Genomic DNA, 11,786 nt, shown 5'->3' on the forward strand with positions numbered 1-11,786 from the left:
CGCAAGATCAGTAACCTGCCCAAGGTTACAGAGCCAGTTCATACAAATGGCGGAATTTGAGAATTTTCAGACCATCAACTTTTCTGCAAGCTAGCCCCTGCTTTTTTTCCCTTATTTTTGCCCAAGAAGACTTTCAAAGACAATCCTAACAGGAAATCAGTTTCCTAAGTAACTCCAAACCCTCTCCACGCTGCCATTTGTGCTTTAAAACCCAAATATGTCCACAGAACAATGCTGTTCTCTTGCAGAAATGTCTGTGGGCTACCACCCACACAGATACTAAAACTTTAAGGGCTGTTCCTGAAAAAGACTTCTAGGATCTGAAACACTGCTTCTGTCTAATCAAATAAGGCCCTGGCAAAAGACTAGTATCAGCGAAGATGGGGCTACCTTTTTTTTTTTTTTTTTTTTTTTTTTTTGGAGACAGGGTCTCACTTTGTCACCCAGGCTACAGTGTAGTGGTGCAACCATGGCTCACTGCAGCCTTGACCTGACCTCCTGGGCTGAAGTGATCCTCCCACCTTAGCCTCCTGTACTTTAATTACTAAAAATTCTTTAGTGTGGTCCCACCATTTGCAGTTTTGAATTATGTGTCTGAATGCCACAATGACCCACTGGCATTTCCAACAGGTCATCTAGACTGGTGAGATCTGCCAGAACTCCACACAGGGACAGCTGGAGAAATCAGAGATGTTCAGGAGCAAAGAAGTAGGCGTACAGGGCTATTTTGGTGTAGTTTCAACCTACCACGTGGAAGGAATATTAGACACATTCACTATGGCTCCAAGCACATGAGTAAGACAAACACAGACAAGCCGCAGGCAGGCAGATGTGTGAGTGGGCCTGTAGAGGAACGTCCAGCAACCAGTGCCATGCCACAATGGGGTGCACGGCTCAGAGACACAGGATGCTCCGACGGCTGAGTGATCAGCCTCCCACCCAGCAGCCTCCAGGCATTTCTACGTTGATCAAAACATTCCAGGAGGGGACTGACTACAAAAGGTCTCAGAGACTTCTCTGGAATGATGGAAATAATCTATGCCTTGACTGCACTGGTGGTTACACAACCTGAGTAAGTTTGCATAATTCACAGAACTGTACAGATACGAGGGATGAATTTTACTATCTGTAAAGTATTCCTCAATAAAGAGTAACACAAACATTTCTGAGCTCTCTTCCTGGGCTGAAGTTCTGGACTTTATTAACTGGCATCTAACATCAGCAAACATGAGTCACAGTTGGCCAGTGACTTGGAGGGGTTCTGAGGACACAGGCCTTTCTAACACCTCAGTTCATGGGACTTTGGTGCTAACACCGGGTAAGTCCCATGAGATCATCTGGTTACCCTCAGTGCACCTCGCCATTCTACTACTGCATCTTCCTATCAGAGTTACAGACCTGACCGCTGTATGATGGACCTGACCACTGTATGATGGACCTGACCGCTGTATGATGGAGCCCATGCTGACCTTCAGGTAAGAGGCAGTGGCTTACTTTTTAAAGAGCAGAGACAGGTACTGACAGCATAAGCAACTACTTAGCTTTTCATTCAAATGTATTTTAAAGCTTTTTAAAATAAAAAGAAACATGTATAAAGCATGTCTTCTGTCTCCTCGATGCCCTCCACAAATTTCTACCTTTATAATCTGGCACCAAAGGAGCTTCTGTCTACACTAGCAGTGAGAGAAAGTGCAATGTGGGGTTAAAGCATGAGCTGTGGAATCAGGCCACTGGCCTGTCTCTAAGATGGGATGATAAGACTGCACCCGCCTCCTTGGGGAAATGCAATGTTAAAGGAGAGAAGACATGTAAACCACTCAGCCCAGGCCCAGCACACAATAAGCACACAACAAACCTAAGCTAGGATGTTAATAAAGAGATCGATAAAGTCCTTTCAAACAGCCCGAGATGAGAACTAAGTGCTTACCCATTACTCTGGCACTCTCCACTTCGCTTCTGGGAACAGCAGGAATACGTCAGTATCTTGAACACGTCGGTGAAGGCACTGCCATCAGGAGGCTTGGTGATGAAAACGCTCTGGCCACAGAGGAAGACCACAAAAGCAAGGCCGACGCACACAGTGGGGATCGCATAACCAGTGACAAAGCTGATGTTCTGCTGAATATAGGCAATGCCACCTAACGACAGGATCGCTCCCAGGTTAATGCTCCAATAAAACCAATTAAAAAATCTCCTAGTGGCTTCCGGACCTCGATCTTTAACCTAAAATAACAGGGAGGAAAGACACTTGAAAATATATGACAGTCTTCAAGGATGAAAAACATATACGGTCAAGTGGTTAAAATTACCGTTGTCATCACAACCTTTAAGAAGTGCAACACAATCAAAATGGTGTTCACAGAAACATTCACGGATCTCGACAAAAAACATACCCCACACTTTCAATTACTACAGGTGCTGGGTAGGTTTCACTTAATTACACTAAATTCCAACAAATCCTAGAGAGTTTTTCCGAGTATGTGGACCACCTGCTACAGAATTTTTCTAAGTACCTGAACCACCTGCCTTGGAATTACCTGGAATGCTCTTTAAAAATAAGAGTCGGCTGGGCATGGTGGCTCACATCTATAATCCCAGCACTTTGGGAGGCCAAGGTGGGTGGATCACTTGAGGTATGGAGTTCAAGACCAGCCTGGCCAAGACCAGCCTGGCCAACATGGTGAAACACCATCTCTACTAAAAATACAAAAATTAGCCAGGCATGGTGGCGGGCACCTGTAATCCCAGTTACTTGGGAGGCTGAGGCAGGAGAATCGCTTGAATCCAGGAGACGGAGGTTGCAGTGAGCCGAGATTGTGCCACTGCACCTGGGTGACGAGCGAAACTCCATCTCAAAAAAAAAAAAAAAAAAAAAAAAAAAAAGAAACAGAGTCACAGGACCCACGCTCCAGACCTACTGAATCACGGTCTCTGGGGCCCAGGAATCTGCATTTCAAGTAACTTCCCAGGTGACTTCTACTCACAGGTAAGTTTTAGAACCAATGTTATAAAGCTCCGTGCCTTACTGAGCTACATGCAAGTACCATGAGGCACCCCGCAAATATGCTTAGGCCCCAAGAGAAACACTGCAGGTGACATTTGTTCAGTGAGGCCAAGCCACCACCCACACCAACTGTATCTGGTCTCCTGAGAATCAGAGATCTCGGTAAACTTGAAGCAAAGAGGAAATTACAGACTAAAGATAAAACCACATGCTATTTTTAGATTAGACAGGCTATCAGTGGAATCGGAGAAATTCTGATAAGGGTGGGATTTCCAAAAGGCTCAAAAATCACTGACTTCCTGAACTCAAACAAAAGCACTGAGGTAATCATGCAACGTCTAGGCTTATGGAGCTCACGAGGCTACCTCAATGGAGCCCAAGCAGTGGGAACAGGTCATTTGGGGACAGACACACCAGAAGCCTTCTCTGCCCACCTGGATTTTTACCTCTAAATAAGATACTGTGCAAATGAACCCTGTACTAGACAGAGACATTTCTAGTGAGTTTCATTTCATAAATTTATTTTTGACAAACTTATGAGAGGCTGATACTGGATCTCATAAAAACACTCTCTTGCTGTCTTAAAAACTTCTATTCTACTGTCTCATTCTTAAGTCACAGGTTATGAAAGAGTTAGAAAATTCTTATTCCAATAATAGACCTAGTTTCTGGATCCACAGAACAATCTGCTCTACTGAATAACAAATTCTCAATGGGGCCAAAACAACCAATTATGGCTGGGCATGGTGGCTCAGGTCTGAAATCCCAGCACTTTGGGAAGCCAGGGCAGGCAGACTGCTTGGGTCTAGGAGTTTGAGACCAGCCTGGGAACACAGAGAGACCCCCATCTCTACAAAAAATTACAAACATCAGCCAGGTGTGGTGGTGTGTGCCTACAGTCCCAGCTACTTGGGAGGCTGAGGTGGGAGTATCCCTTGAACTGGGGAGGAGGTGGCAGTGAACTGTGATGGCACCACTGCACTCCAGCCTAAGCAACAGAAGCCCTGTCTCAAAAGAAAAAAGAAAGATACGGTATGCAATAAGCACATGCATCTTTTTAGCAGTCATATATTTGATATGGTATTTTAAGCTCTATTTTTTAAAGATTAAATCAGAGGTGTAAAATTTATAAAATTGTGTGCTCCTCTCTAAAGGAAATAGAGCAAAAGAAAAAAAAATTGTGTGCTCCTCAAAAAGAGATTTGTTTGAAGTCCAAATGATTAAGCATGGCTACTGTGGTGGCAGGTAATTTAATTATATATAGTAACACCACTTCAAACTAAAAATCTAAGTTTAAAAGAAAATCACATGTTCTCAAGAGTTTAAACTCTTCTCCTATCTATGACAATATTGAACAGAGGTCCTAGACCAAATGCAGACAACTCTATTGAATAAAGAGTTTGAGATGAGAACTTTTTAGACATCTAAGACACTTCTTCACTAGGACACAATGCATTTAAATATTGCTCAAAAATGGACACCAATTCTCATGCTATACTAGACACCAATTCTCATGCTGTAGTAGACACCAGTTCTCATGCTATACTAGACACGGACCAGGAAGAAAAATGAAAAATGTGAGCAGAGAAATGGTTACTGAGAAAACAAAACTACAAGTGTGAAAACAAAAAAAAAAAAGTAATTTTTTGACAAGCATAAAAGAGGCCAGTAAACATAATATCTAAACTTAATACAGGCACAAATGATTTCATAACTGAAATGTACTCGGATCTTCCCATTACCCGCAGTGACACTGCACACACCTTCCCACAGTCTCACTCGGGTCTTCCCATTACCCGCAGTGACACTGCACACACCTTCCCAGTCTCACTCGGACCCCATTACCCGCAGTGACACTGCACACACCTTCCCACGGTCTCACTCGGGCCTTCCCATTACCCACAGTGACACTGCACACACCTTCCCACGGTCTCACTCGGGCCTTCCCATTACCCACAGTGACACTGCACACACCCGCAGTGACACTGCACACACCTTCCCACAGTCTCACTCGGACCCCATCACCTGCAGTGACACTGCACACACCTTCCCAGTCTCACTCGGACCCCATTACCCGCAGTGACACTGCACACACCTTCCCACGGTCTCAGACTTATGTCCTCTTCAGATGAAGCATGAAAAAATCAGCATTTGATTAGTCTGGGAAAATCCTAACCTTAAAATGCCATTCATCCTCATTTCCTGTGTAATTGTGGTGGTCAGTTTATTTCAACTCCAAGAGTAATCCATCAAAATTACTCTATAAGCCAAAATTACTAGGCCCTAAATAACCTCACAGCAGGCATTTCTGTACCAAGGGAAACTGGCTGCTGTGGAGGGACATCACATGCTTTCCAGCCCCTGGCGAATAGGCCACAGCCTCCCTGCCCATCGTTTGCGTGACATCACTGTGTGAGCTGCAGCTACGTGCCCTACCAAGGGTAAACAAGGTTTTCACATGACTGGTCAAAAGATACCACCAAAATCAATTTGGAGAAGAAAAGCTAAAAGAACAGAATTGTATACAGCACACCAAACAGTTGGCTGACAGAAGAATTCCTTAAAATGGAGTGTCAGTTTTTCCTCTAGAAAAAAAAAAAATGCCATCATTTGCTCTTTTCATCTGTAACATAAGATTTTTGTCTTTCAGGTCACTATTTCAAATAATCCATCCACCAAGAATGATTGTGACCTTTGAAAAAGGTGAAACAGTGAGGGAAGATATGGGGCTGACCAGATTTACATGAACATGCATTTCCCTTGGACTCACCGCTCATACATCCTCTTTCAGAAGCCAACTAGGCCTCCTTCTCAAAGCTATGCAGCCTCACCCCATTGTCTCTCCTATCAGAATGTTTCCCAGAGGCTCTGCCTGGGAGATGAAGAGGTAAGTGACAAAGAACCATAAAAAGCACCTTAAAAATACAAATAACTTGCCTCTAAATGAAAAGGACCAAACCAGGACAAATTAACCCTCGCCTGGGGCACAACAGAGTGTACTTCAGGCCTGCACACCTCAGGGTCCCCAGCCAGGCCTCCTGCCATGAAGCAGCCGCTCCTGGAAGGGGACCTGCCACCTGGTCACGGGCAAGCACCCTGGCATAAGGGTACTTTTCCCCTCAAATGTTTTTTCACTATGATTCACATACCATAAAATTCACCCTTTAAAAGTGTACAATTCAGTAGTGTTTAGTATATTCAGAGATGTACAGCCATCACTGCCATCCAAGTTCACATTCTCATCACACCAACAGGAACTCCTGTTCCCTTTAAGTCACTCCCACGCCCCTCTCCTGGCCCCTGGCAACCCTTAATCTACTTCCAGTCTCTGTGGACTCGCGTCTCCCGGGCATTCCACATCAGTGCAATCACACAACTGGGGCCTTATGTGTCTGGCTTCCTTCACTCAGCAGAATGTTTTCAAGGCTCATCAGTACTTCATTTCTTTTTTAATGGCTGAAAAATATGTCATTGTATGGATATACTACATTTAGTTTATACATTCATCAGTGAACATTTTCTTATCTTTCATTTAAAAAAATTCCAAATGTATAGAAAAGTTGAATCGCAAAATGCACACTTCTCTACCCTTCACTTGGAGCCCCAGCACTCTTTTTTCTACACATAAAAAATACTGGCCGAGCGCAGTGGCTCACGCCTGTAATCCCAGAACTTTGGGAGGCCGAGGCAGTTGGATCACCTGAAGTCAGGAGTTCGAGACCAACCTGGCCAACATGGTGAAACCCGTCTCTATTAAAAATACAAAAATTAGCCAGGCGTGGTGGCTCACACCTGTAGTCCCAGCTACTCAGGAGGCTGAGGCAGGAACATAGCTTGAACCAGGAGGCAGAGGTTGCAGTGAGCTGATTACACCAATGCACCCCAGCCTGGACAAGAGAATGAGACTCGGTCTTAAAAAAAAAAAAAACTTCTGGGTGATCTATTTACAAATAAGCTCCAGCAACCTATTTCACCCCCAAAATTTCATCATGAATCTCCTGGAAATAAGGACATTCTTTTAACGGTAGTGAGATTACCACACCTAAGAAAGGCAACATTGGTCCATTATTAGCTAATAGGTAGTCTACAAACTATCCCAAGCATCCAAGAAGAATGGCCATGAAAGCAGCTGGGATCCAATCACTCAGCACACGCTGCAGGGGGCGGCCAGGTCTCCCGAGTAGCCTTTCATCCACAAGGTCCTCTTTTCCCATGACAGCGTTACATCGGAAGAGATCAGGCCAGCTATCTTGCGGAAGAAGGCACATCTCCTTTCAACATCCACATTTAATTATGGATGAAAGAGCGCATATTCTGTCAGATTCATTTGAGATAACCGAGCACCATTTCCTCCTCATTTTAAGAAGTATCAATTACTTGCCTGTTATCTCCTGGAGAGCACCAGCTTTTAAGTCAGGCTGCCAGGGCCCCAAACCAGCTCCCCTAGGCACTTGCTGTGCAGCCTTGGGAGCCAACCCTCTAGGCCTCTGTTCCCTGTATAACAGGCATAACTGCAGCCCATATACCATCAACTGTCACGAGGCTTACATAAGATCATCTGGGAAAGGCACAAGTAAGAGGCATAATAGAAGCTTTCGAGTACACTTGTGTGGCGTGGCCAAGTCTTTAAAAGATAGAGGCTGACTGTGCTACCAGCCCCGTTCCTTCATGAGCCAATGGCACCCCAAGGCCAAGAGCCTGGGCCTTGAGATCCAGCCCTGCAGAACCATTATGGAACGCACGCACACTGGGCCCATCTTAGTGCGGTAGCTAAAAAAGAACCAGAGCTGGAATGGAAGTCCAGCTTGACCACTCACTACCTACAGGCAGTAAGAAAGTGATCTGTTTTTGTGCCTGTTTCCTCACCAGTAAAATGGATCTAAGACTCCTGTGAGGTTCAGATTTGGTCACATATGTAAAGCATATGCCACTGTACAAAAAACCCAGTTCCGATTCAGTACATTAGAAGACTATCATTTCTAACGTCATTCTAAGGTGTCTCCTGACTGTAATGGATAGCCTTACACAGGCAGAGTGAACGCTCACATTCAAAGGACAGGCTTTTGAATCCTGGCTCAGTCACATACAAGCTGTGTAACTTTGGGCCAATGATTAAACCTCTCAAGCCTCAGTTTCATCAGTAAAATGGGCACCGTATGTGTCATGTAGACTAACCAAGTAGTCTTGTAGACATGTAGCATACGTGTCATGTGGACTAACCAGATACTGTACTTAGGTACTTGGCAAGCACTGTGCCTGGTGCACAGTAAGCTCTCAGTAAATGTTCCTAAAAAACAGGCACTCACAGATACTTAGGCAAAAGCCTAAGAGTCACCTTCCCTACTGCTCACATGCCATGGTTTCAATGTCTGACCCTCAAAATCTCATGAAGAAATGTGATCCCCAGTGCTTCTTGTGGGGCCTAGTGTTTGGGTCATGGGGACAGATCCCTGAAGAAAGGCTTGGGGCTGTCACAGGAGTGAACTCTCCTATGAGAGAGGTTGTTTACAAGCCTGGCACCTCCCTCCCCTCTCTCACTTCCTCTAGTGCATGTGATCTCTACACAGCTGGCTCCCGTTCACAAGACCCTCACCAGTGCAGCTGCTGGCGCCCTGCTTCTTGTACAGCCTGCAGAACCCTAAACCAAAGAAACATCTTTTCATTATAGGTGACTGAGCCTCAGGTATTCCTATATAGCAACACAAACAGGGACAAGACAACCTGCCAGTACTTCTTACCCATTCTACTTCCACAGCTGAACTCCATCCATCCACTTCACCCACCTCCACTGCCTCCACTCTAGTTAGGAGAGACTCCCACCTCATGTCCCTAATGTCACCACTTCCTACACAACCCATTCTCTACAACAAGCATCCACACACTTCTGTGAAGGGGCAGGCAGTTCACATTTTGAGTTCTATGAGACATTTCGTCTCCATCACAGTTACTCAATTCTGCCACTGCTTAGTGAAAGCAGCCCCAGTGTAGTGGCTGTGTCGCAGAAACAGGTGGTGCTGTGTTCCAATAATGCTTTATTTATGGAGACTGAAATTTGATTTTCATAAAATTTTCACTCGTCACAAATGATCCTGTTTCTGACCACTTAAAAATGTAAGAACCGGCTGGGTGCCGTGGCTCACGCCTGTAATCCCAGCACTTTGGAAGGCTGAGGCAGGTGGATCACAAGGTCAAGAGATCAAGATCATCCTGGCCAACATGGTGAAACCCTGTCTCTACTACAAATACAAAAATTAGCTGGGCATGCTGGCGTGCACTTGTAGTCTCAACTACTCAGGAGGCCGAGGCAGGAGAATCGCTTGAACTCGGAAGGTGGAGGTTGCAGTGAACTGAGATCACACCACTGCACTCCAACCTGGCGACAGAGCAAGACTCCGCCTCAAAAAAAAAAAAAAAAAAGAAAGAAAGAAAATATTAAGAACCATTCTTAACTTGTGAATCCTCAGAAAACACGAAGTAGACCTGACCTGCTACCCCAGCTGTAGTGCCTGCTCTGCGCAAATCACTCCCTGCTGGAACTCAGTAAAGCTCCCAACTGTATCCCGAACGCTTTAACACTCCTCACGTGAGGCGGCCCCAGCCTTCCACCTCACTTCCCACTTTTTTTTAAATATTTTCTGAAATGATCTGAGTTTGCTACTGCTCTTAAAGGCGGCCTATTCTGCATATAATACTTGGCGGCCATGTCCTTTCCCCTCCTGAAAAGCTGCAGTGGTTCCTCCCTTACTTCTTGGCAGTTAACAGTTGCAGGGGGGCAGCTTGATGCTAACTTGATTCAAACTCATTTTCATCTGAGCTTTCCTACCCAACCTAGCCCAAAACTCCTTTAAAGCCACAAAGCCGCAATATGAGTGTTTTCCCACTTCTTTGTAAAGGAAGCTAAGGCAACAACGGGGGCTTCCCCTTCCCTCAGCTTCCTGGCCCGGGGCCCTGCACCTGCGAATCCCCATGTCTGGAAAGCTCCTCAAACAACTGCTCTTTCCTAGCCTTCTGGTCTGAACTTACACGGCCTGAACATAGAGAGGGTCCCTTTCATTTATTTATTTATTTTTTTATTTGGAGACAGAGTCTCGCTCTGTCGCTCAGACTGGAGAAGTGGAGTGGCGCGATCTCGGCTCATCGCAACCTCTGCCTCCCGGTTGCAAGCGATTCTCCTGCCTCAGCCTCCCGACTAGCTGAGATAACAGGTGCCCGCCACCGCGCCCGGCTAAGTTTTGTATTTTTAGCCAGGCTGGTCAGGCTGGTCTCGAACTCCTGACCTTAGGTGATCCACCCACCTCGGCCTCCCAAAGTGTTGGGATTACAGGCGTGAGCCACTGCGCTCAGCTTATTTTTTTAATTTAATTTTTTTTTTTGAGGTGGGGTCTCACTGTTACCCAAGCTAGAGTGCACTGGTGTGACCCTAGCTCACTGCTGCCTCCGCAACTCGTACGCTCAAGGAATCCTCCTTTCTCTGCTAGGACTACAGGTGTGCGCCTCCACGGCCGACAAATTTTTAAATTTTTGTAGAGATTAGGTCTCACTATGTTGCCCAACCTGGTCTCAAAGTCCTGGGCTCAAGCGATCCTCCCGCCTCGGCCTCCCAAAGTACTGGGATTATAGGCGTAAGCCACCGCGCCCGGCCTCTCTCTTCTTTAAAGCCACTGCGGCCATCGCTGTGTGTGTATAGACCTCACTCCGCCCCAGGCAAACCCCTTCCAGCACCCATCACACCGGTCCCTCCAGTCTTGGCCCACCTGCTGGCGGGATTCCTCTGCACTAGACAGAAGCCCCCCGGGGCAAGGGGCTCCCTTTGCGGTCAGAGGCAGGGACTGGGGCACGCGAAGAGGCTGGGGCTGGGCAGGGGCTGGACAGGGACAGGGACAAGGACAGCGCGGGGGCGCGGCTCACCTGGTCGGCGCCGAAGGGCGTGATGTTGGCCTTGACGGTGGCCACGCCCAGGCCCACCAGCACTAGCCCCGCGAACGTGGCCGGTGCGCAGCAGCGGGCGGCGGCGTCGGGATAAGGCGCTGTGCAGTTGAGCAGGCGCGCGCAACCGCAGAGCGCGGCTCGCGTGGCAGGCGCCGCCAGCAGCGGGAAGGCCAGCATGCCCAGCAGGTAAAGCGCCAGGCTCAGCAGGATGGCGCGCGCCCGGCCCAGCCGCGCGTCGGCCAACCAGCCTCCGAACGGCGAGCCCAGGTAGGTGAGGCCCACGAAGAGCAGCAGCGCCTCGCTGGCCTGCGCGCCCTCCCAGCAGAACGGCGCCCCGTTCAGGAATAGCACCAGGTTGGACGTGATGCCGTAGAAAGCGGCGCGCTCCAGCAGCTCCGTCAGCAGCACGGCCCCGCACGCCGCGCGCCGGCGCGCGAACGCCCCAGCCGCCGCCGCCGCCGCCGCCCGCCGCGCGCCCAGCAGCGGCGCCCGCTCGCCCGCACCGCCCCCAGAGCCCTCCATGCGACGCCGCTAGCTGCCTCGCCCCGCCGCCGGGTCACCTGTCCCAGAACCCAGGGCCGCCGCCCTTATCGCGAGACTGCCGGGCCTGGGACCCTCCTATTGGGCGGGCTCGCCGCTGCTCAACGCCCCACTCGCCGGAACTTCCGGCCCCGCCCCGGGCACTAGGCGAGGAAGTGGCCGGTACTCTGGGTCGCTGCGTGTCTTGGGGAGCTTGGGATTCTGCAGCTTGGCCGCCGAGAGCCTTTTTTTGCCTTTTTGAGACAGGGTTTTCCTCTCTCGCCCAGGCTGGAGTGCAGTCATGCGGTTACGCCTCACTGCAGCCTCAGCTTCC

The 11,786-nt window shown here is 48.1% G+C and overlaps 1 protein-coding gene across 1 annotated transcript in view; it reads right to left on the reverse strand.

Moving 5' to 3' along the window:
- The window catches only part of SLC15A4 (solute carrier family 15 member 4), a 30,797-nt gene extending 19,319 nt beyond the window's left edge, over nucleotides 1-11,478 (reverse strand). Inside the window, exons 1-2 of the mRNA XM_002823983.5 lie at nucleotides 10,913-11,478; nucleotides 1,928-2,223 (exon numbers count right to left, since the gene is read on the reverse strand). Coding sequence (XP_002824029.3) covers nucleotides 1,928-2,223; nucleotides 10,913-11,455 — 839 coding nt within the window. The 5' untranslated portion in view covers nucleotides 11,456-11,478. The remainder of the gene's footprint in view (nucleotides 1-1,927; nucleotides 2,224-10,912) is intronic.
- Nucleotides 11,479-11,786: the final 308 nt, after the last annotated feature.

The sequence above is a fragment of the Pongo abelii genome, chromosome 10 (genome assembly GCF_028885655.2).
Source record: "Pongo abelii isolate AG06213 chromosome 10, NHGRI_mPonAbe1-v2.0_pri, whole genome shotgun sequence".
Classification (NCBI taxonomy): Eukaryota; Metazoa; Chordata; class Mammalia; order Primates; family Hominidae; genus Pongo; species Pongo abelii.